The 27,149-nt window shown below is 38.5% G+C and overlaps 1 protein-coding gene across 1 annotated transcript in view; it reads right to left on the bottom strand.

Annotated features, from left to right (window-relative positions):
- Positions 1–21,245, bottom strand: part of LOC308703044 (collagen alpha-1(XX) chain-like) — a 73,327-nt gene extending 52,082 nt beyond the window's left edge. Inside the window, exons 1-2 of the mRNA XM_081386305.1 lie at positions 21,128–21,245; positions 20,087–20,208 (exon numbers count right to left, since the gene is read on the bottom strand). Coding sequence (XP_081242431.1) covers positions 20,087–20,183 — 97 coding nt within the window. The 5' untranslated portion in view covers positions 20,184–20,208; positions 21,128–21,245. The remainder of the gene's footprint in view (positions 1–20,086; positions 20,209–21,127) is intronic.
- Between the last annotated feature and the right edge of the window lie 5,904 nt (positions 21,246–27,149).

Here is a 27,149-nt window from a genome sequence, read left to right as displayed (position 1 = left end):
CTCCGCATTGAATTGCATTTTTGAGGGCCTAAACATGCTCGAAAACTCACGAAACTTTGCACACGCGTCAGAACTGGCGAAAATTTACATCTGATATAGGTTTCAGAATTGGACGGGGCAAAATGGCTCGATAGCGCCACCTATAAAAGTTCAACGGAGTGCGCCTCCCGCATCGTTCCACGTACGTGCACGAAATTCGGTACATATATGTAATTACCTAATACCTACAAAAAAGTCTCTTGGAGCGTAGCCCTAAACACAACAGGAAGTCAGCCATTTTGAACTTCCTCTCAGATTTTTGTGCAGTTTTTGCCATTTTCAGGCCTCATACTTTAACGAACTCCTCCTACAGTTTTAATCTGATCATCTTCAAATTTGGTGAGTGTAAACTTCAGGCCTTTGCGACGTTAAATTGCGAAGATCTTGAGTTTTCGTCGAAGTGCGGGTCCTCGGCGGCCTGACAAATTTCGATGTTTCGCCATGAAACAGGAAGTTGCTGTAACTCAGGCATGGAATGTCCAATCTGCCCCAAACTTCACACTTTTGATAAGAGTTCTGTCCTGAACACATGACCATGCTCATATTCAGTTATAGTCATAGCGCCACCTGCTGGCAACAGGAAGTGACATGTTTAACACTGTTATGGACTCCTAATAACATATAAAAAAGTGCCAGCAAGTGCTAAACATGCTAACAACATACTAGAAGCATGCTAAAACATGCTAGCAAACTCTTAGCTAAGTGCTAAAGCATGCTATTATTGCAATTAAATAGGAATTTGCTGTAACTCAGGCATGGAATGTCCAATCTGCCCCAAACTTCACACTTTTGATAAGCGTTCTGTCCTGAACACATCTACATGAGAATATTCAGTTATAGTAATAGCGCCACCTACTGGTAACAGGAAGTGTCATGTTTAACACGTTGATGCCATTCTAGCAACATGTTAAAAATGCCATTGACTTCTAAACATGCTAGAAACATGTTAAAACATGCTAGCAATACTTAGCTAAGTGCTAAAGCATGCTAATTCAATGAAACAGGATGTTGTTGTTACTCAAGAAGGCAATGTCCAATCTGCACCAAACTTCACACGTTTGATAAGAATCATGGCCTGAACACATGTCTATGCTCAAATTTAGTTATAGTAATAGCGCCACCTACTGGCACCAGGAAGTGACATGTTTAACACGTTGATGCCGTTCTAGCAACATGTTAAAAATGCCATTGAGTTCTAAACATGCTAGAAACATGTTAAAACATGCTAGCAATACTTAGCTAAATGCTAAAGCATGCTAATTCAATGAAACAGGACTTTGTTGTTACTCAAGAAGGCAATGTACAATCTACCCCAAACTTCACACGTTTGATAAGAGTTATCTCTTGAACACATGTCCATGCTCATATTTAGTTATAGTCATAGCGCCACCTGCTGGCAACAGGAAGTGACGTTTAACACTGTTCTTGACTCCTAATAACATATAAAAAAATGCCAGTAGGTGCTAAACATCCTACCAACATACTAGAGACATGCTGAAACATACTAGCAAACACTTAGCTAAGTGCTAAAGAATGATATTACTGCAATTAAATATGAATTTGCTGTAACTCAGGCATGGAATGTCCAATCTGCCCCAAACTTCACACTTTTGATAAGCGTTCTGTCCTGAACACATGACCATGCTTATATTCAGTTACAGTCATAGCGCCACCTGCTGGCAACAGGAAGTGACATGTTTAACACTGTTATGGACTCCTAATAACATATAAAAAAGTGCCAGCAAGTGTTAAACATGCTAACAACATACTAGAAACATGCTAAAACATGCTAGCAAACTCTTAGCTAAGTGCTAACGCATGCTATTATTGCAATTAAATAGGAATTTGCTGTAACTCAGGCATGGAATGTCCAATCTGCCCCAAACTTCACACTTTTGATAAGAGTCATGGCCTGAACACATCTACATGAGAATGTTCAGTTATAGTAATAGCGCCACCTACTGGCAACAGGAAGTGACATGTTTAACACGTTGATGCCGTTCTAGCAACATGTTAAAAATGCCATTGAGTTCTAAACATGCTAGAAACATGTTAAAACATGCTAACAATGCTTAGGTACGTGCTAAAGAATGCTAATTCAATGAAACATGACTTTGTTGTTACTCAAGAAGGCAATGTCCAATTTGCACCAAACTTCACACGTTTGATAAGAGTTCTGTCCTGAACACACATCCATGCTCATATTCAGTTATAGTCATAACGCAACCTACTGGCAACAGAAACTGACATGGTTAACACAGTAATGCAGTACTAACCACATAATAATTGTGTACTAAGCATGATAGAAACAGACTAAACATGCTAGCAACACTTAGCTGAGTCATGAAGCATGCTATTATCACCATTATACAAAACATTTTGTAACTGACTTTGACATACTCTTACTATATATACCTCCTTAAATGTACATTTCCCAACCATGCTCTGTCTTCCTAAAGCCACCGAGTGTTGTTGGCATGGGTGCGAGGGCCCTTTCATCGCTGCTTGCAGCTTTAATTAGGGCCCGAGCACCGATGGTGTGAGGACCCTCTTGGAATTGCTCTGTTTATTATTAGGGCCCGAGCACCGATGGTGTGAGGACCCTCTTGGAATTGCTCTGTTTATTATTATTATTATTATTATTATTATTATTCTTCTTCTCCGCATTGAATTGCATTTTTGAGGGCCTAAACATGCGCGAAAACTCACGAAACTTTGCACACGCGTCAGAACTGGCGAAAATTTACATCTGATATAGGTTTCAGAATTGGACGGGGCAAAACGGCTCGATAGCGCCACCTATAAAAGTTCAACGGAGTGCGCCTCCCGCAACGTTCCACGTACGTGCACGAAATTCGGTACATACATGTAATGACCTAATACCTACAAAAAAGTCTCTTGGAGCATAGCCCTAAACCCAACAGGAAGTCAGCCATTTTGAACTTCCTCCCAGATTTTTGTGCAGTTTTTGACATTTTCAGGCCTCATACTTTAACGAACTCCTCCTACAGTTTTAATCTGATCATCTTCAAATTTGGTGAGTGTAATCTTAAGGCCTTTGCGACGTTAAATTGCGAAGATCTTGAGTTTTCGTCGAAGGGCGGGTCCTCGGCGGCCTGACAAATTTTGATGTTTCGCCATGAAACAGGAAGTTGCTGTAACTCAGGCATGGAATGTCCAATCTGCCCCAAACTTCATACGTTTGATAAGAGTTCTGTCCTGAACACATGACCATGCTCATATTCAGTTATAGTCATAGCGCCACCTGCTGGCAACAGGAAGTGACATGTTTAACACTGTTATGGACTCCTAATAACATATAAAAAAGTGCCAGCAAGTGCTAAACATGCTAACAACATACTAGAAGCATGCTAAAACATGCTAGCAAACTCTTAGCTAAGTGCTAAAGCATGCTATTATTGCAATTAAATAGGAATTTGCTGTAACTCAGGCATGGAATGTCCAATCTGCCCCAAACTTCACACTTTTGATAAGCGTTCTGTCCTGAACATATCTACATGAGAATATTCAGTTATAGTAATAGCGCCACCTACTGGTAACAGGAAGTGTCATGTTTAACACGTTGATGCCATTCTAGCAACATGTTAAAAATGCCATTGACTTCTAAACATGCTAGAAACATGTTAAAACATACTAGCAATACTTAGCTAAGTGCTAAAGCATGCTAATTCAATGAAACAGGATGTTGTTGTTACTCAAGAAGGCAATGTCCAATCTGCGCCAAACTTCACACTTTTAATAAACGTTCTGTCCTGAACACATGACCATGCTCATATTCAGTTATAGTCATAGCGCCACCTGCTGGCAACAGGAAGTGACATGTTTAACACTGTTATGGACTCCTAATAACATATAAAAAAGTGCCAGCAAGTGCTAAACATGCTAACAACATACTAGAAGCATGCTAAAACATGCCAGCAAACTCTTAGCTAAGTGCTAAAGCATGCTATTATTGCAATTAAATAGGAATTTGCTGTAACTCAGGCATGGAATGTCCAATCTGCCCCAAACTTTACACTTTTGATAAGCGTTCTGTCCTGAACATATCTACATGAGAATATTCAGTTATAGTAATAGCGCCACCTACTGGTAACAGGAAGTGTCATGTTTAACACGTTGATGCCATTCTAGCAACATGTTAAAAATGCCATTGACTTCTAAACATGCTAGAAACATGTTAAAACATACTAGCAATACTTAGCTAAGTGCTAAAGCATGCTAATTCAATGAAACAGGATGTTGTTGTTACTCAAGAAGGCAATGTCCAATCTGCGCCAAACTTCACACTTTTAATAAACGTTCTGTCCTGAACACATGACCATGCTCATATTCAGTTATAGTCATAGCGCCACCTGCTGGCAACAGGAAGTGACATGTTTAACACTGTTATGGACTCCTAATAACATATAAAAAAGTGCCAGCAAGTGCTAAACATGCTAACAACATACTAGAAGCATGCTAAAACATGCTAGCAAACTCTTAGCTAAGTGCTAAAGCATGCTATTATTGCAATTAAATAGGAATTTGCTGTAACTCAGGCATGGAATGTCCAATCTGCCCCAAACTTCACACTTTTGATAAGCGTTCTGTCCTGAACATATCTACATGAGAATATTCAGTTATAGTAATAGCGCCACCTGCTGGCAACAGGAAGTGACGTTTAACACTGTTCTTGACTCCTAATAACATATAAAAAAATGCCAGTAGGTGCTAAACATCCTACCAACATACTATAGACATGCTAAAACATACTAGCAAACACTTAGCTAAGTGCTAAAGAATGATATTACTGCAATTAAATATGAATTTGCTGTAACTCAGGCATGGAATGTCCAATCTGCCCCAAACTTCACACTTTTGATAAGCGTTCTGTCCTGAACACATGACCATGCTTATATTCAGTTACAGTCATAGCGCCACCTGCTGGCAACAGGAAGTGACATGTTTAACACTGTTATGGACTCCTAATAACATATAAAAAAGTGCCAGCAAGTGTTAAACATGCTAACAACATACTAGAAACATGCTAAAACATGCTAGCAAACTCTTAGCCAAGTGCTAAAGCATGCTATTATTGCAATTAAATAGGAATTTGCTGTAACTCAGGCATGGAATGTCCAATCTGCCCCAAACTTCACACTTTTGATAAGAGTCATGGCCTGAACACATCTACATGAGAATGTTCAATTATAGTAATAGCGCCACCAACTGGCAACAGGAAGTGACATGTTTAACACGTTGATGCCGTTCTAGCAACATGTTAAAAATGCCATTGAGTTCTAAACATGCTAGAAACATGTTAAAACATGCTAACAAAACTTAGCTGAGTGCTAAAGCATGCTAATTCAATGAAACATGACTTTGTTGTTACTCAAGAAGGCAATGTCCAATTTGCACCAAACTTCACACGTTTGATAAGAGTTCTGTCCTGAACACACATCCAAGCTCATATTCAGTTATAGTCATAACGCCACCTACTGGCAACAGAAACTGACATGGTTAACACAGTAATGCAGTACTAACCACATAATTATTGTGTACTAAGCATGCTAGAAACACACTAAACATGCTAGCAACACTTAGCTGAGTCATGAAGCATGCTATTATCACCATTATACAAAACATTTTGTAACTGACTTTGACATACTTTGACTACATATATACCTCCTTAAATGTACATTTCCCAACCATGCTCTGTCTTCCTAAAGCCACCGAGTGTTGATGGCACGGGTGCGAGGGCCCTTTCATCGCTGCTTGCAGCTTTAATTATTATTATTATTATTATTATTATTCTTCTTCTCCGCATTGAATTGCATTTTTGAGGGCCTAAACATGCGCGAAAACTCACGAAACTTTGCACACGCGTCAGAACTGGCGAAAATTTACATCTGATATAGGTTTCAGAATTGGACGGGGCAAAACGGCTCGATAGCGCCACCTATAAAAGTTCAACGGAGTGCGCCTCCCGCAACGTTCCACGTACGTGCACGAAATTCGGTACATACATGTAATGACCTAATACCTACAAAAAAGTCTCTTGGAGCATAGCCCTAAACCCAACAGGAAGTCAGCCATTTTGAACTTCCTCCCAGATTTTTGTGCAGTTTTTGCTATTTTCAGGCCTCATACTTTAACGAACTCCTCCTACAGTTTTAATCTGATCATCTTCAAATTTGGTGAGTGTAATCTTAAGGCCTTTGCGACGTTAAATTGCGAAGATCTTGAGTTTTCGTCGAAGGGCGGGTCCTCGGCGGCCTGACAAATTTTGATGTTTCGCCATGAAACAGGAAGTTGCTGTAACTCAGGCATGGAATGTCCAATCTGCCCCAAACTTCATACGTTTGATAAGAGTTCTGTCCTGAACACATGACCATGCTCATATTCAGTTATAGTCATAGCGCCACCTGCTGGCAACAGGAAGTGACATGTTTAACACTGTTATGGACTCCTAATAACATATAAAAAAGTGCCAGCAAGTGTTAAACATGCTAACAACATACTAGAAGCATGCTAAAACATGCTAGCAAACTCTTAGCTAAGTGTTAAAGCATGCTATTATTGCAATTAAATAGGAATTTGCTGTAACTCAGGCATGGAATGTCCAATCTGCCCCAAACTTCACACTTTTGATAAGCGTTCTGTCCTGAACATATCTACATGAGAATATTCAGTTATAGTAATAGCGCCACCTACTGGTAACAGGAAGTGTCATGTTTAACACGTTGATGCCATTCTAGCAACATGTTAAAAATGCCATTGACTTCTAAACATGCTAGAAATATGTTAAAACATACTAGCAATACTTAGCTAAGTGCTAAAGCATGCTAATTCAATGAAACAGGATGTTGTTGTTACTCAAGAAGGCAATGTCCAATCTGCGCCAAACTTCACACTTTTAATAAACGTTCTGTCCTGAACACATGACCATGCTCATATTCAGTTATAGTCATAGCGCCACCTGCTGGCAACAGGAAGTGACATGTTTAACACTGTTATGGACTCCTAATAACATATAAAAAAGTGCCAGCAAGTGCTAAACATGCTAACAACATACTAGAAGCATGCTAAAACATGCTAGCAAACTCTTAGCTAAGTGCTAAAGCATGCTATTATTGCAATTAAATAGGAATTTGCTGTAACTCAGGCATGGAATGTCCAATCTGCCCCAAACTTCACACTTTTGATAAGCGTTCTGTCCTGAACATATCTACATGAGAATATTCAGTTATAGTAATAGCGCCACCTACTGGTAACAGGAAGTGTCATGTTTAACACGTTGATGCCATTCTAGCAACATGTTAAAAATGCCATTGACTTCTAAACATGCTAGAAACATGTTAAAACATACTAGCAATACTTAGCTAAGTGCTAAAGCATGCTAATTCAATGAAACAGGACTTTGTTGTTACTCAAGAAGGCAATGTACAATCTACCCCAAACGTCACACGTTTGATAAGAGTTATCTCTTGAACACATGTCCATGCTCATATTTAGTTATAGTCATAGCGCCACCTGCTGGCAACAGGAAGTGACGTTTAACACTGTTCTTGACTCCTAATAACATATAAAAAAATGCCAGTAGGTGCTAAACATCCTACCAACATACTATAGACATGCTAAAACATACTAGCAAACACTTAGCTAAGTGCTAAAGAATGATATTACTGCAATTAAATATGAATTTGCTGTAACTCAGGCATGGAATGTCCAATCTGCCCCAAACTTCACACTTTTGATAAGCGTTCTGTCCTGAACACATGACCATGCTTATATTCAGTTACAGTCATAGCGCCACCTGCTGGCAACAGGAAGTGACATGTTTAACACTGTTATGGACTCCTAATAACATATAAAAAAGTGCCAGCAAGTGTTAAACATGCTAACAACATACTAGAAACATGCTAAAACATGCTAGCAAACTCTTAGCCAAGTGCTAAAGCATGCTATTATTGCAATTAAATAGGAATTTGCTGTAACTCAGGCATGGAATGTCCAATCTGCCCCAAACTTCACACTTTTGATAAGAGTCATGGCCTGAACACATCTACATGAGAATGTTCAATTATAGTAATAGCGCCACCAACTGGCAACAGGAAGTGACATGTTTAACACGTTGATGCCGTTCTAGCAACATGTTAAAAATGCCATTGAGTTCTAAACATGCTAGAAACATGTTAAAACATGCTAACAATGCTTAGCTAAGTGCTAAAGCATGCTAATTCAATGAAACATGACTTTGTTGTTACTCAAGAAGGCAATGTCCAATTTGCACCAAACTTCACACGTTTGATAAGAGTTCTGTCCTGAACACACATCCAAGCTCATATTCAGTTATAGTCATAACGCCACCTACTGGCAACAGAAACTGACATGGTTAACACAGTAATGCAGTACTAACCACATAATTATTGTGTACTAAGCATGCTAGAAACACACTAAACATGCTAGCAACACTTAGCTGAGTCATGAAGCATGCTATTATCACCATTATACAAAACATTTTGTAACTGACTTTGACATACTCTTACTATATATACCTCCTTAAACGTACATTTCCCAACCATGCTCTGTCTTCCTAAAGCCACCGAGTGTTGATGGCACGGGTGCGAGGGCCCTTTCATCGCTGCTTGCAGCTTTAATTATTAGGGCCCGAGCACCGATGGTGTGAGGACCCTCTTGGAATTGCTCTGTTTATTATTATTATTATTATTATTATTATTATTCTTCTTCTCCGCATTGAATTGCATTTTTGAGGGCCTAAACATGCGCGAAAACTCACGAAACTTTGCACACGCGTCAGAACTGGCGAAAATTTACATCTGATATAGGTTTCAGAATTGGACGGGGCAAAACGGCTCGATAGCGCCACCTATAAAAGTTCAACGGAGTGCGCCTCCCGCAACGTTCCACGTACGTGCACGAAATTCGGTACATACATGTAATGACCTAATACCTACAAAAAAGTCTCTTGGAGCATAGCCCTAAACCCAACAGGAAGTCAGCCATTTTGAACTTCCTCCCAGATTTTTGTGCAGTTTTTGACATTTTCAGGCCTCATACTTTAACGAACTCCTCCTACAGTTTTAATCTGATCATCTTCAAATTTGGTGAGTGTAATCTTAAGGCCTTTGCGACGTTAAATTGCGAAGATCTTGAGTTTTCGTCGAAGGGCGGGTCCTCGGCGGCCTGACAAATTTTGATGTTTCGCCATGAAACAGGAAGTTGCTGTAACTCAGGCATGGAATGTCCAATCTGCCCCAAACTTCATACGTTTGATAAGAGTTCTGTCCTGAACACATGACCATGCTCATATTCAGTTATAGTCATAGCGCCACCTGCTGGCAACAGAAAGTGACATGTTTAACACTGTTATGGACTCCTAATAACATATAAAAAAGTGCCAGCAAGTGCTAAACATGCTAACAACATACTAGAAGCATGCTAAAACATGCTAGCAAACTCTTAGCTAAGTGCTAAAGCATGCTATTATTGCAATTAAATAGGAATTTGCTGTAACTCAGGCATGGAATGTCCAATCTGCCCCAAACTTCACACTTTTGATAAGCGTTCTGTCCTGAACATATCTACATGAGAATATTCAGTTATAGTAATAGCGCCACCTACTGGTAACAGGAAGTGTCATGTTTAACACGTTGATGCCATTCTAGCAACATGTTAAAAATGCCATTGACTTCTAAACATGCTAGAAACATGTTAAAACATACTAGCAATACTTAGCTAAGTGCTAAAGCATGCTAATTCAATGAAACAGGATGTTGTTGTTACTCAAGAAGGCAATGTCCAATCTGCGCCAAACTTCACACTTTTAATAAACGTTCTGTCCTGAACACATGACCATGCTCATATTCAGTTATAGTCATAGCGCCACCTGCTGGCAACAGGAAGTGACATGTTTAACACTGTTATGGACTCCTAATAACATATAAAAAAGTGCCAGCAAGTGCTAAACATGCTAACAACATACTAGAAGCATGCTAAAACATGCTAGCAAACTCTTAGCTAAGTGCTAAAGCATGCTATTATTGCAATTAAATAGGAATTTGCTGTAACTCAGGCATGGAATGTCCAATCTGCCCCAAACTTCACACTTTTGATAAGCGTTCTGTCCTGAACATATCTACATGAGAATATTCAGTTATAGTAATAGCGCCACCTACTGGTAACAGGAAGTGTCATGTTTAACACGTTGATGCCATTCTAGCAACATGTTAAAAATGCCATTGACTTCTAAACATGCTAGAAACATGTTAAAACATACTAGCAATACTTAGCTAAGTGCTAAAGCATGCTAATTCAATGAAACAGGATGTTGTTGTTACTCAAGAAGGCAATGTCCAATCTGCGCCAAACTTCACACTTTTAATAAACGTTCTGTCCTGAACACATGACCATGCTCATATTCAGTTATAGTCATAGCGCCACCTGCTGGCAACAGGAAGTGACATGTTTAACACTGTTATGGACTCCTAATAACATATAAAAAAGTGCCAGCAAGTGCTAAACATGCTAACAACATACTAGAAGCATGCTAAAACATGCTAGCAAACTCTTAGCTAAGTGCTAAAGCATGCTATTATTGCAATTAAATAGGAATTTGCTGTAACTCAGGCATGGAATGTCCAATCTGCCCCAAACTTCACACTTTTGATAAGCGTTCTGTCCTGAACATATCTACATGAGAATATTCAGTTATAGTAATAGCGCCACCTGCTGGCAACAGGAAGTGACGTTTAACACTGTTCTTGACTCCTAATAACATATAAAAAAATGCCAGTAGGTGCTAAACATCCTACCAACATACTATAGACATGCTAAAACATACTAGCAAACACTTAGCTAAGTGCTAAAGAATGATATTACTGCAATTAAATATGAATTTGCTGTAACTCAGGCATGGAATGTCCAATCTGCCCCAAACTTCACACTTTTGATAAGCGTTCTGTCCTGAACACATGACCATGCTTATATTCAGTTACAGTCATAGCGCCACCTGCTGGCAACAGGAAGTGACATGTTTAACACTGTTATGGACTCCTAATAACATATAAAAGAGTGCCAGCAAGTGTTAAACATGCTAACAACATACTAGAAACATGCTAAAACATGCTAGCAAACTCTTAGCCAAGTGCTAAAGCATGCTATTATTGCAATTAAATAGGAATTTGCTGTAACTCAGGCATGGAATGTCCAATCTGCCCCAAACTTCACACTTTTGATAAGAGTCATGGCCTGAACACATCTACATGAGAATGTTCAATTATAGTAATAGCGCCACCAACTGGCAACAGGAAGTGACATGTTTAACACGTTGATGCCGTTCTAGCAACATGTTAAAAATGCCATTGAGTTCTAAACATGCTAGAAACATGTTAAAACATGCTAACAATGCTTAGCTAAGTGCTAAAGCATGCTAATTCAATGAAACATGACTTTGTTGTTACTCAAGAAGGCAATGTCCAATTTGCACCAAACTTCACACGTTTGATAAGAGTTCTGTCCTGAACACACATCCAAGCTCATATTCAGTTATAGTCATAACGCCACCTACTGGCAACAGAAACTGACATGGTTAACACAGTAATGCAGTACTAACCACATAATTATTGTGTACTAAGCATGCTAGAAACACACTAAACATGCTAGCAACACTTAGCTGAGTCATGAAGCATGCTATTATCACCATTATACAAAACATTTTGTAACTGACTTTGACATACTCTTACTATATATACCTCCTTAAATGTACATTTCCCAACCATGCTCTGTCTTCCTAAAGCCACCGAGTGTTGATGGCACGGGTGCGAGGGCCCTTTCATCGCTGCTTGCAGCTTTAATTATTATTATTATTCTTCTTCTCCGCATTGAATTGCATTTTTGAGGGCCTAAACATGCGCGAAAACTCACGAAACTTTGCACACGCGTCAGAACTGGCGAAAATTTACATCTGATATAGGTTTCAGAATTGGACGGGGCAAAACGGCTCGATAGCGCCACCTATAAAAGTTCAACGGAGTGCGCCTCCCGCAACGTTCCACGTACGTGCACGAAATTCGGTACATACATGTAATGACCTAATACCTACAAAAAAGTCTCTTGGAGCATAGCCCTAAACCCAACAGGAAGTCAGCCATTTTGAACTTCCTCCCAGATTTTTGTGCAGTTTTTGACATTTTCAGGCCTCATACTTTAACGAACTCCTCCTACAGTTTTAATCTGATCATCTTCAAATTTGGTGAGTGTAATCTTAAGGCCTTTGCGACGTTAAATTGCGAAGATCTTGAGTTTTCGTCGAAGGGCGGGTCCTCGGCGGCCTGACAAATTTTGATGTTTCGCCATGAAACAGGAAGTTGCTGTAACTCAGGCATGGAATGTCCAATCTGCCCCAAACTTCACACGTTTGATAAGAGTTCTGTCCTGAACACATGACCATGCTCATATTCAGTTATAGTCATAGCGCCACCTGCTGGCAACAGGAAGTGACATGTTTAACACTGTTATGGACTCCTAATAACATATAAAAAAGTGCCAGCAAGTGCTAAACATGCTAACAACATACTAGAAGCATGCTAAAACATGCTAGCAAACTCTTAGCTAAGTGCTAAAGCATGCTATTATTGCAATTAAATAGGAATTTGCTGTAACTCAGGCATGGAATGTCCAATCTGCCCCAAACTTCACACTTTTGATAAGCGTTCTGTCCTGAACACATCTACATGAGAATATTCAGTTATAGTAATAGCGCCACCTACTGGTAACAGGAAGTGTCATGTTTAACACGTTGATGCCATTCTAGCAACATGTTAAAAATGCCATTGACTTCTAAACATGCTAGAAACATGTTAAAACATACTAGCAATACTTAGCTAAGTGCTAAAGCATGCTAATTCAATGAAACAGGATGTTGTTGTTACTCAAGAAGGCAATGTCCAATCTGCGCCAAACTTCACACTTTTAATAAACGTTCTGTCCTGAACACATGACCATGCTCATATTCAGTTACAGTCATAGCGCCACCTGCTGGCAACAGGAAGTGACATGTTTAACACTGTTATGGACTCCTAATAACATATAAAAAAGTGCCAGCAAGTGCTAAACATGCTAACAACATACTAGAAGCATGCTAAAACATGCTAGCAAACTCTTAGCTAAGTGCTAAAGCATGCTATTATTGCAATTAAATAGGAATTTGCTGTAACTCAGGCATGGAATGTCCAATCTGCCCCAAACTTCACACTTTTGATAAGCGTTCTGTCCTGAACACATCTACATGAGAATATTCAGTTATAGTAATAGCGCCACCTACTGGTAACAGGAAGTGTCATGTTTAACACGTTGATGCCATTCTAGCAACATGTTAAAAATGCCATTGACTTCTAAACATGCTAGAAACATGTTAAAACATACTAGCAATACTTAGCTAAGTGCTAAAGCATGCTAATTCAATGAAACAGGACTTTGTTGTTACTCAAGAAGGCAATGTACAATCTACCCCAAACGTCACACGTTTGATAAGAGTTATCTCTTGAACACATGTCCATGCTCATATTTAGTTATAGTCATAGCGCCACCTGCTGGCAACAGGAAGTGACGTTTAACACTGTTCTTGACTCCTAATAACATATAAAAAAATGCCAGTAGGTGCTAAACATCCTACCAACATACTATAGACATGCTAAAACATACTAGCAAACACTTAGCTAAGTGCTAAAGAATGATATTACTGCAATTAAATATGAATTTGCTGTAACTCAGGCATGGAATGTCCAATCTGCCCCAAACTTCACACTTTTGATAAGCGTTCTGTCCTGAACACATGACCATGCTTATATTCAGTTACAGTCATAGCGCCACCTGCTGGCAACAGGAAGTGACATGTTTAACACTGTTATGGACTCCTAATAACATATAAAAAAGTGCCAGCAAGTGTTAAACATGCTAACAACATACTAGAAACATGCTAAAACATGCTAGCAAACTCTTAGCCAAGTGCTAAAGCATGCTATTATTGCAATTAAATAGGAATTTGCTGTAACTCAGGCATGGAATGTCCAATCTGCCCCAAACTTCACACTTTTGATAAGAGTCATGGCCTGAACACATCTACATGAGAATGTTCAATTATAGTAATAGCGCCACCAACTGGCAACAGGAAGTGACATGTTTAACACGTTGATGCCGTTCTAGCAACATGTTAAAAATGCCATTGAGTTCTAAACATGCTAGAAACATGTTAAAACATGCTAACAATGCTTAGCTAAGTGCTAAAGCATGCTAATTCAATGAAACATGACTTTGTTGTTACTCAAGAAGGCAATGTCCAATTTGCACCAAACTTCACACGTTTGATAAGAGTTCTGTCCTGAACACACATCCAAGCTCATATTCAGTTATAGTCATAACACCACCTACTGGCAACAGAAACTGACATGGTTAACACAGTAATGCAGTACTAACCACATAATTATTGTGTACTAAGCATGCTAGAAACACACTAAACATGCTAGCAACACTTAGCTGAGTCATGAAGCATGCTATTATCACCATTATACAAAACATTTTGTAACTGACTTTGACATACTCTTACTATATATACCTCCTTAAATGTACATTTCCCAACCATGCTCTGTCTTCCTAAAGCCACCGAGTGTTGATGGCACGGGTGCGAGGGCCCTTTCATCGCTGCTTGCAGCTTTAATTATTATTATTATTATTCTTCTCCGCATTGAATTGCATTTTTGAGGGCCTAAACATGCTCGAAAACTCACGAAACTTTGCACACGCGTCAGAACTGGCGAAAATTTACATCTGATATAGGTTTCAGAATTGGACGGGGCAAAATGGCTCGATAGCGCCACCTATAAAAGTTCAACGGAGTGCGCCTCCCGCATCGTTCCACGTACGTGCACGAAATTCGGTACATACATGTAATTACCTAATACCTACAAAAAAGTCTCTTGGAGCGTAGCCCTAAACACAACAGGAAGTCAGCCATTTTGAACTTCCTCTCAGATTTTTGTGCAGTTTTTGCCATTTTCAGGCCTCGTACTTTAACGAACTCCTCCTACAGTTTTAATCTGATCATCTTCAAATTTGGTGAGTGTAATCTTCAGGCCTTTGCGACGTTAAATTGCGAAGATCTTGAGTTTTCGTCGAAGTGCGGGTCCTCGGCGGCCTGACAAATTTCGATGTTTCGCCATGAAACAGGAAGTTGCTGTAACTCAGGCATGGAATGTCCAATCTGCCCCAAACTTCACACTTTTGATAAGAGTTCTGTCCTGAACACATGACCATGCTCATATTCAGTTATAGTCATAGCGCCACCTGCTGGCAACAGGAAGTGACATGTTTAACACTGTTATGGACTCCTAATAACATATAAAAAAGTGCCAGCAAGTGCTAAACATGCTAACAACATACTAGAAGCATGCTAAAACATGCTAGCAAACTCTTAGCTAAGTGCTAAAGCATGCTATTATTGCAATTAAATAGGAATTTGCTGTAACTCAGGCATGGAATGTCCAATCTGCCCCAAACTTCACACTTTTGATAAGCGTTCTGTCCTGAACACATCTACATGAGAATATTCAGTTATAGTAATAGCGCCACCTACTGGTAACAGGAAGTGTCATGTTTAACACGTTGATGCCATTCTAGCAACATGTTAAAAATGCCATTGACTTCTAAACATGCTAGAAACATGTTAAAACATGCTAGCAATACTTAGCTAAGTGCTAAAGCATGCTAATTCAATGAAACAGGATGTTGTTGTTACTCAAGAAGGCAATGTCCAATCTGCACCAAACTTCACACTTTTGATAAGCGTTCTGTCCTGAACACATGACCATGCTTATATTCAGTTACAGTCATAGCGCCACCTGCTGGCAACAGGAAGTGACATGTTTAACACTGTTATGGACTCCTAATAACATATAAAAAAGTGCCAGCAAGTGTTAAACATGCTAACAACATACTACAAACATGCTAAAACATGCTAGCAAACTCTTAGCTAAGTGCTAAAGCATGCTATTATTGCAATTAAATAGGAATTTGCTGTAACTCAGGCATGGAATGTCCAATCTGCCCCAAACTTCACACGTTTGATAAGAATCATGGCCTGAACACATGTCTATGCTCAAATTTAGTTATGGTAATAGCGCCACCTACTGGCACCAGGAAGTGACATGTTTAACACGTTGATGCCGTTCTAGCAACATGTTAAAAATGCCATTGAGTTCTAAACATGCTAGAAACATGTTAAAACATGCTAGCAATACTTAGCTAAATGCTAAAGCATGCTAATTCAATGAAACAGGACTTTGTTGTTACTCAAGAAGGCAATGTACAATCTACCCCAAACTTCACACGTTTGATAAGAGTTATCTCTTGAACACATGTCCATGCTCATATTTAGTTATAGTCATAGCGCCACCTGCTGGCAACAGGAAGTGACGTTTAACACTGTTCTTGACTCCTAATAACATATAAAAAAATGCCAGTAGGTGCTAAACATCCTACCAACATACTAGAGACATGCTGAAACATACTAGCAAACACTTAGCTAAGTGCTAAAGAATGATATTACTGCAATTAAATATGAATTTGCTGTAACTCAGGCATGGAATGTCCAATCTGCCCCAAACTTCACACTTTTGATAAGCGTTCTGTCCTGAACACATGACCATGCTTATATTCAGTTACAGTCATAGCGCCACCTGCTGGCAACAGGAAGTGACATGTTTAACACTGTTATGGACTCCTAATAACATATAAAAAAGTGCCAGCAAGTGTTAAACATGCTAACAACATACTAGAAACATGCTAAAACATGCTAGCAAACTCTTAGCCAAGTGCTAACGCATGCTATTATTGCAATTAAATAGGAATTTGCTGTAACTCAGGCATGGAATGTCCAATCTGCCCCAAACTTCACACTTTTGATAAGAGTCATGGCCTGAACACATCTACATGAGAATGTTCAGTTATAGTAATAGCGCCACCTACTGGCAACAGGAAGTGACATGTTTAACACGTTGATGCCGTTCTAGCAACATGTTAAAAATGCCATTGAGTTCTAAACATGCTAGAAACATGTTAAAACATGCTAACAATGCTTAGGTACGTGCTAAAGAATGCTAATTCAATGAAACATGACTTTGTTGTTACTCAAGAAGGCAATGTCCAATTTGCACCAAACTTCACACGTTTGATAAGAGTTCTGTCCTGAACACACATCCATGCTCATATTCAGTTATAGTCATAACGCAACCTACTGGCAACAGAAACTGACATGGTTAACACAGTAATGCAGTACTAACCACATAATAATTGTGTACTAAGCATGCTAGAAACAGACTAAACATGCTAGCAACACTTAGCTGAGTCATGAAGCATGCTCTTATCACCATTATACAAAACATTTTGTAACTGACTTTGACATACTCTTACTATATATACCTCCTTAAATGTACATTTCCCAACCATGCTCTGTCTTCCTAAAGCCACCGAGTGTTGATGGCACGGGTGCGAGGGCCCTTTCATCGCTGCTTGCAGCTTTAATATTTACTATTATTATTGATGTTATTATAAAACCAGTTATAAGACGTTGGCTTTCATGCACTGTAAAAATGTTTTATCGGATAAAAATTATGCTTCATGTGGTAAAATCTAAATTAACAGGGTTACTATTTAAAGGAACACTCCACCGTTTTTTGAAATAGGGCTTATTCACCTTCTTTCCTACATTTAGATAGTTGGGCAAATGCATTTTTGTCTCAGTGCATGCATTGTTTTAGTTTGACAGGGTCGGCGCTAGCTTAGCTTAGCATAATGAATGGAATCCTTTGTTGCCAGCTAGCATGTCCTGAGTAAAAGTAATATATATAAAAAAAAAACACCTAATTACTTCTTGTGGCCTGCGTATTCACAACAGGTACAAATAGCGATGCAGATTAACACTAGGCGATTTCCTAGGCAGATATTGACTTGGGACTATAATAGGGGGAAGCACAGGTGAAGCACTGCTACTTAGGCCCAGAGATATCACGCCCAAGTAGCAGTGCTTCGCCTGTGCTTCCCCCTAATATAGTCCTTAATATATAAGTCAATATCTGCCTAGGAAATCGCCTAGTGTTAATCTGCATCGCTATTTGTACTCGTTGTGAATACGCAGGCGACAAGAAGTAATTAGGTGGGTTTTTTTTATTTTTTATATTACTTTTACTCAGGACATGCTAACTGGCAACAAAGGATTCCATTCATTATGCTAAGCTAAGCTAGCGCCGACCCTGTCAAACTAAAACAATGCATGCACTGAGACAAAAATGCATTTGCCCACCTATCCAAATGTAGGAAAGAAGGTGAATAAGCCCTATTTCAAAAAACGGTGGAGTGTTCCTTTAAATAAAAAATATGAATTCATTCATTTCTAATGAATGGTGAAATGCTTGGCATTATGCATTGGAAAAAAAAAATATTATGAGGTATAAAAAATATGCTTCATGAGGCAACATCTAAATTAAAAGGCTTAATTCAAGTAAAATATTTTATTTATTATCATTATTATTAAATATGGTAATCAACTGCATTAGATAACACAAATAAACATCCGTTTTAAGGGTCAGGTAGAAATAGCTCCTTAAGGTAACAACATTTTTACAGTGGCAACAAATAAATATCCATGCTCTGCATTAACTGGCAGTGGATCAGAGGCAAAAGGAAGCTTTCTGGCCGAACACAGCAGCACCACCAACCCAGAAGTCAACAAATGTGCGGCCAAATGTTCAGACAAAAAAGTGTGGAAAACACACGCACAGCATGTATCCTCTAGGGAAGACAGAGATAACAAGAGGCCTAGAAAGGACATAAATTATTTCAAGCATTTTAAGGCAAATTTCTTTCCCAAATGTAGCAACGTCCACCAAGAGCTATGTGAAGTTGTCTAAGGATTCCACAATGTTGCACAAGGGCCTCGGGCAGGAATTCTGCATTCTAAAGACTATTCTATTCTGGTGTGCTGCTAACCAAAAATTTCCTTTCCTTGGGGAAAGTTACAATTTAGACAGAGTTGAATCAGTATCATTTGATTTTGGCTAAAGGTGTCTTTAGTGTCTGACTTTTATAGGTTTTTCATTGTTTTGTGGGGTTACAACACACTTTGTGGGTTGTAAATTCGGTCCCATTAGATAGACTTTTAGGAATGCAGTTGACATTTCACAAACTAAACAAAAGATGTGTGTTTTCTGGCAGTATTTCAGATACCATCATAATTACAAAGACAGAACAAAACATTTGAGAATGCCTTTACTAAGAATAGTTTATTTCTTTAAGGCAAATATGATATAGTATTAGTGCTATTAGTATTATAACTATTACCATTCAGAAAAGACACAATTATGAGGGGATATGATATTATATTTTCTTTTTAATATCTGAATTAATGGTTAAGAATATAACTACCATGTAAGAAACATTAACATTACCTTTATAAAATTATACACGACCTTTGAATTAATGAAATAGCGATGTATTCCTGTCCCACAAAAATAGTTATATATGGATTGTGATATTGTGGGCATGAAGGCTACAGTGCTACTTGACCCTTTATTTAATTTTGAAGTGCACAGGCCTTGCATTTTGGTTAGAAAAGAGGACATCTAATTATGGAAGCACCAGGCACCAGCAATTATCCATGGCTCTTAAATTCGGAACATTTTTAAGGATGCAGAGACGAGCGTAAAAATACAGGAACAAACAAACAGAAACTGCAGAATGTTAGGGACTTACAATAGATTATGTTTAGTTTATCATTATTATTGTGCATGACCATTTCGATTACCTTTCTGTGCTTTACTTTTCATATAGGCTATTTCGACAAAATAGTATTAAGCCATTGATAGTACTGTACATCAGCCATTTTTCTGTTATCAGTCACAACATGCAAAATAATTCCCAACATCAACCAGAATTGTAATATTGTGTATAGGTAAAAGGCAACATATAGGCTAACCTTGGGTATGAACTTCAGAAACCAGTATAAGGAGAACCGTCACCAGGGTGAGTGTCGTTCGCTCTGGGAGGACGAGAAGAGATGTGTGGGCCATCATGATTGTGCTGGTATCAATTAAAGACCTGTGGGAAAATAGTCACTGTGAAAAATGCGAAAAATTAGTGTAACTTACATTCACTTCAAATAAACATCAAAGCGAGGTGATCATAATAACATAAACAGCAGTTATGGACGTTGGCACCGTAAAGCTGATGTTCTCTGATTTAGCTGCATACAGGGAGTATTCCAAACCCTTTAATGTAACACGGCTTTAAATATACCCTCTAAACAATAAGGGGGGTGAGAAAGAGAGACAGAAAGAGATGGGACATTTACAAAAAAGGCTGCACCAGAAGTGGTCATTACAGGCCCATTGAAGACAATTACAAGAAGAGGGAGGGAAAGCTGAACACCTGTTATATATTTATAACCAGACATGTCTGCAAAACCTTAAAGTAAAGCATGTATCCAGCAAGTGAACCGACTCATTAAAATCCCACCAGTCCACATCAAAAAATCAATGGAGAGCAAATCTTTTCAGTAGTGCTGGTCTGATTCACAGAAATATTATGTGTGAGAAGTGCAATTATTTGCTTTGGGCCATAATAGACGGCATTTACATGCATTGGCTTGTTGTACTGAATACAATAGAAACAGATGATAAGGGGAACTTTAAAGCTCCGAATCGTCGAATCTGTTGTGATACCACACCTAAAGTGAGCTGTCGAAAGCTTTTACCGCTACTAAGCGCATTTTGAAACCTAGAACTGAAGCAGCCCGCATGAACTGCGCATTACTAGGTGGTCTACTGTCTTTCTCATTAACTCACGAATTACATTATAGGCTACTCAACTCAGTTAGATACCTGAACCACTAGAAGCAATTACAGCGAGTCAAAGCGAATTCAACTTTTAATTTTTAATTTTAAAACAGCAAAGCATTGGGAAACACACATCTATTATCTGACTCTGATAAGGGTCTATTGGAAATAAAGTAGTTTACCTGAAGCTGAAGCGTGTACCTGACGCATTCCACACAGGTATGGGATGTTAACACATTGAGTCCCGGTCACTCACTTCCCATTCGCTCCCGTTTATGTCTCTACTTCGGTTGGGTTAGGTGTGAAATCTGATACGGGTGCAGTGCCCTCCTCTAGTAATATAGAGGCGGGGAATATACATACTCAGGGTGGTAGGCCTGTATCAGCTGTTTTGCAAAGACTTTTGCAGATAAAATCATACAACTTTTATTAGATTAAATTGTAGTTTCTCTGTGATGATTTTTTAACCTGCCAATTTCATATGGGATGATTATAGTCTCAAAAAGATTAACACGTGTAAGCACACTTATCAATGAACTTGATACATGTTGCAGAAATGTTTTATCCATGCCTTTCAACTTGCGTGTGCAAAATTCTAAATTGAATGAATGTGAAGCAATTTGTACAAATAGAGACATTTTTGTGAATACAAATGTTTTCCTTTGTATTAGTGCAGGGGTCGGCAACCTTTTTGTCATAAAGTGCCATTTTTAAGTTTCCGAGTTCATCACTGTGCCTCAACACACATAGCCTACATACATACATACATACATATATATATATATATATATATATATATATATATATATATATATATATATATATATATATATATACATACACACACACACACACACACACACACACACACAGACACACACACACACAGACACACACACACACACACACACACACACACACACACTCATATACACAAACATTGTACATTTTCATAATGGCTTAAACAGAAATAGTACAGAAATTTAAATATTTCTCTTGAAATTTGTTTTAGATTTAGATAGACAATTTAATAGTATTTATAACTCCTAACTAGAGATGCAGCGATTATAAATTTCTAGGTCGATTCCGATTTCCGATTTTTCATTGAGTTTGACCTGCCAATACCGATTTTAGCCGATTCCGACTTCATTTTTTCTAACCACTTTACAGCTCACACAAATATTTATTTTCTATATATATTTTTTACCCAAATCCTTTTACCCAAACTGAATAATAAAACAAGTTTAAATGGGTAAATTTTATATAAATATTTTTGAGTCTTCATTTTCTTTTCTGACATAACCTAATCCAGTTCTTGTTAAAACACACTAGACATGCACATTATGTGCATTTTGGGCACTTTTGTTTGAAATCATATTTATTTTGTCCATCAAAAGTGTGCTTTCACTTTAATTGAGCGTGAGCAACGCAGACAAAATAGACTCGCCGGCAAAACCCGCGCTTCACTGCTCACGCGACGCTCCTGTTGGGCGCTCACGCGCTGCTCCTGCTCCCGGTGTGAATGCACTCATTTATTAACATGCACGCCGAAAAAAATATGCGTGAAACGGACGTAATTCACGAGGTTTCCTACATGTGCGTTCCGTGTTAATCATGGGAGGGGAGCCCGAGTGCATTTGAACGGCATAAAATACATACACTTCTCTCGCATTTGCTTGTGTGCCAGCGATTAACCCTCCGCGTGCCAGTGTTGGCACGCGTGCCATAGGTTGCTGACCCCTGTATTAGTGTATCATAGTTTGCACATGCAACACAGAAGATGTGCATGTGTGGATCAGGTGACACGCGTGCATTCATTGACGTCTTTTCTGAGTCGATCTCATTTGATTCATTTGGATTTTGAGACTTTCTTTTCGCGGTTTTTAAGCATTTCCCAACCCACACACAAACAACTACAAATGAATAGGCCTGGTGCTAATTATTAATGTGTGCACAACTATCCATCTATTTGACAAATTCACAAATGTGCGTCGCTACATTTAAACTAATACAATACAACTTGTGTGTGCAAAATCCAAAACCACATGAATGTGCAGCATTTTGTACAAATAGAGACATATTTGTTAATACAAAACCTCGATTTTGTATTAATGTGGGCCAGAATTTGTGCATGCAACAAGTAAGATGTGCATTTGTGGATCAGGTGACACGCGTGCATTCATTGACTCGTTTCTGAGTCGATCCTATTTGATTCATTTGGATTTTGAGACTTTCATTCCGCAGGTTTCGCCTTGCAAGATCCACACACAGCTGTCTGAGAAAACCTGCTACCACTAGATGGCAGTATTCTGCTAAAACAGACAACGGCAGCATAATAAAGCGTTCTTCACCATTTAAGACGCTTAATGAGAGTGATATTGAAGCACCAAATTTAGTACACAATATAGTCCTACCTTATTAATAAAGCATACTTTATAGAGGCAAACAGATTATATCAGATTATGAACAACACCCACAGAAAACCATTATAAAACGCTTAACGTGCAATCGCGCGTTGCATGTTCAATAAGGTGTAGGCCTAAAGGCTACTGAGTTTAAATATCACCGTCTTACTGCATTGACGTTAAGCTTTTTCTTTATAATATGCTCTATAACTATAGAGCCTACAGACAAGAGCCTATATGAACGCGACGCGCGGCGTTTCATGTTAATGGCATTTCCCTTCCTGTAAAAAAAAAACAAAAAAAAAAATGTTTCGCAGTTGCGTTCATATTATATGCTTATTTTTATCTGACTACACATAATATACATATTATACAAGCTTTGGAATTTGAAAATGTCTGTTTTTAAATGTTAAAGACGATTTTCACAGTAGTACATTTGTTTTCCCTTGACCCTTAAGCCATTGTTATAGGCTAGTCTATAGCACGATTAGTTTTAACTATATGCAACCATTGTATATCGACATGAAATATTAATTGAAAATCAACTGGCCCTACGTGTGTATAGCTGCATATTTGTACATGAGAATGCTTTGACGCGCTAACCACGGCTCATGATGCACAAGGGAACGTCTGCCAATTCCACTGCATGCGTTAAAACATATCATTTGTTTTCATTCAAATTACTTTTAATATTTAAAAACAGACATTTTCAAATTCCAAAGCTCGTAGAAGGTTCCTGTAAGACTGATTTACAAGTAATATTTGGACAATACTTCCCTTAATTGCTATTTTTAAATCTAAATTGAAAACCTATTTTTATTCCCTGGCATTTTAATTATCTCCTGATGCTGTTTCTGCCTGTTCTGTTTGGTTGTTTCTATGTTTTATTCTATTTGTTTTTACTTTGTTCAGCACTTTCAGCACTTTGGATAGCCCTGCTATGTTTAAATGTGCTTTATAAATAAAATGTACTTTATTACTTTCTTACTTTAATTACTTCATGTACTGTATGTAGCCTGGGTAAAGGGTTTTTTCATGTTCAAAATGGTTGTAGTATGTTCCTAGTGACTAGACTGGCTTACAGGTGAAATTGTCCAAATACCTCCCTTGCCTATTTACAGTAAACAATATTTTTTTAAAACAAAAATTACTGTAATTAACCAAACAGGTTTTTGGTGACTTACTGCAGGTGAATAATGCAACATTTCACCTGACTATCACTAGGAACGTATACTACAACCTTTGGAACATGAATAGAAAAACAATTTACAGTAGGCTAATTTGAAAAATCGTACTGTTCAATCGGGATATTGGCTGGACATACACTAGGCTAAGTCAGTCTGCACACTAGGTATTTACCACAACCTTGGAAGTATTCATTTGAATGTATGACTGGACGTTTATATTTTTTGACTGTGAGTGGAATTTGCAGATGGTCCCTTTAGAAAATGCGGCGAATATCAAACCTAAAACGTACTTCACTGAGCTCTCGGACGGTTTCTCTCATACACATGCAAAGTTAAAAGCAACTGCATAATTTCATGTTAAGCTTTTTCTTTTTAATAGGCTCAGGAAGGGAAATGCCATTAACATGAAACGCCGCGCGTCGCGTTCATATAGGCTCTTGTCTGTAGGCTCTATAGTTATAGAGCATATTATAAAGAAAAAGCTTAACGTCAATGCAGTAAGACGGTGATATTTAAACTCAGTAGCCTATAGGCCTACACCTCATTGAACATGCAACGCGCGATTGCACGTTAAGCGTTTTATAATGGTTTTCTGTGGGTGTTGTTCATAATCTGATATAATCTGTTTGCCTCTATAAAGTATGCTTTATTAATAAGGTAGGACTATATTGTGTACTAAATTTGGTGCTTCAATATCACTCTCATTAAGCGTCTTAAATGGTGAAGAACGCTTTATTATGCTGCCGTTGTCTGTTTTAGCAGAATACTGCCATCTAGTGGTAGCAGGTTTTCTCAGACAGCTGTGTGTGGATCTTGCAAGGCGAAACCTGCGGAATGAAAGTCTCAAAATCCAAATGAATCAAATAGGATCGACTCAGAAACGAGTCAATGAATGCACGCGTGTCACCTGATCCACAAATGCACATCTTACTTGTTGCATGCACAAATTCTGGCCCACATTAATACAAAATCGAGGTTTTGTATTAACAAATATGACTCTATTTGTACAAAATGCTGCACATTCATGTGGTTTTGGATTTTGCACACACAAGTTGTATTGTATTAGTTTAAATGTAGCGACGCACATTTGTGAATTTGTCAAATAGATGGATAGTTGTGCACACATTAATAATTAGCACCAGACCTATTCATTTGTAGTTGTTTGTGTGTGGGTTGGGAAATGCTTAAAAACCGCGAAAAGAAAGTCTCAAAATCCAAATGAATCAAATGAGATCGACTCAGAAAAGACGTCAATGAATGCACGCGTGTCACCTGATCCACACATGCACATCTTCTGTGTTGCATGCGCAAACTATGATACACTAATACAAAGGAAAATATTTGTATTCACAAAAATGTCTCTATTTGTACAAATTGCTTCACATTCATTCAATTTAGAATTTTGCACACGCAAGTTGAAAGGCATGGATAAAACATTTCTGCAACATGTATCAAGTTCATTGATAAGTGTGCTTACACGTGTTAATCTTTTTGAGACTATAATCATCCCATAATTTCAAACCATTATGCTAATACAGCTAGCTCAGGTTATGGCTGACAGGGTGGGGTAGGTAACCGTAACATATCTTGTTATCTCTGTAATGATTTTACAGAATGCGTAGACAGTGGAAAAGAAAGACAGATAGATATTTCCCTGCCAGTGTTTTTTTTTTTGATGAGGTTTCAGGTCAGTCAGATCAGTTGCGACGACAATGTTGAAAGCCAGTGGTGAGGATTCTGAGACCTCAGACAATGAAAACTTTTATGTTGCCTGTATGCTACGGAAGCCCTAAGAGGCCATGGATAATATTTTTTTTCTCTGTTGTTTTCTCGTGATAATGACTTAATTTTCTCGTGATCTCGAGATAACAAAAGTTGTTTTCTCGTGATCACGACTTAATTTTCTCGTTATCTCGAGATAACAAAAGTTGTTTTCTCGTGATCACGACTTAATTTTCTCGTTATCTCGAGATAACAAAAGTTGTTTTCTCGTGATCACGACTTGTTTTTTTCTGTGTAGTCGGCAAGAACAACAGTATAAGCACCAAAAGCAGAATAAAGCAGCATCATGGATGATCGCATTCGCTTTTACTTTGATAACGGGCTCACTCAAAATGAAATAGTTCTCTGTCAGTGTTTGGCGACTTCCACATTAGTGTCCGACACTTAGAAGGAGGAGGCTGTCAGGTCTGCAACTTTATCGTAGAAGACAGTTTTATTGCCAGCCAACTTCAGGTCCTGGACGTCTGCATGTCTACCAGAATTATGTTTGAAAGATGCAGATTAATGTTTTTTTTGCGGCTGACTCGAGAAATGGTCAGAGATCAGTTAAGTCTGGCCAGGTTCTCCTCTGGGACACCTCTCTCTCTCTCAAAGCAATTATAAAATCCATCTCTTCTGCGGGCTTTTTATGAAGTAGATTTCAAAATCAAAGAAGCCAGCTCGCACGTAGGCTACATCATGATATACACAACATTCAGAAGGAGCGAGATTTTCTCGCGAATCGCGATACACATGACGGCGTGAGAAAACGGTTTTATGTCGAGATCATATTTTAGAAATTAAGTCGTGATCACGAGAAAACAACTTTTGTTATCTCGAGATCACGAGAA

The sequence above is a fragment of the Scardinius erythrophthalmus genome (genome assembly GCF_964197995.2).
Source record: "Scardinius erythrophthalmus genome assembly, chromosome: 15".
Lineage (NCBI taxonomy): Eukaryota > Metazoa > Chordata > Actinopteri > Cypriniformes > Leuciscidae > Scardinius > Scardinius erythrophthalmus.
Note: the sequence above shows the minus strand (reverse complement) of the source record. Positions and strands in the feature narration are given on the sequence as shown.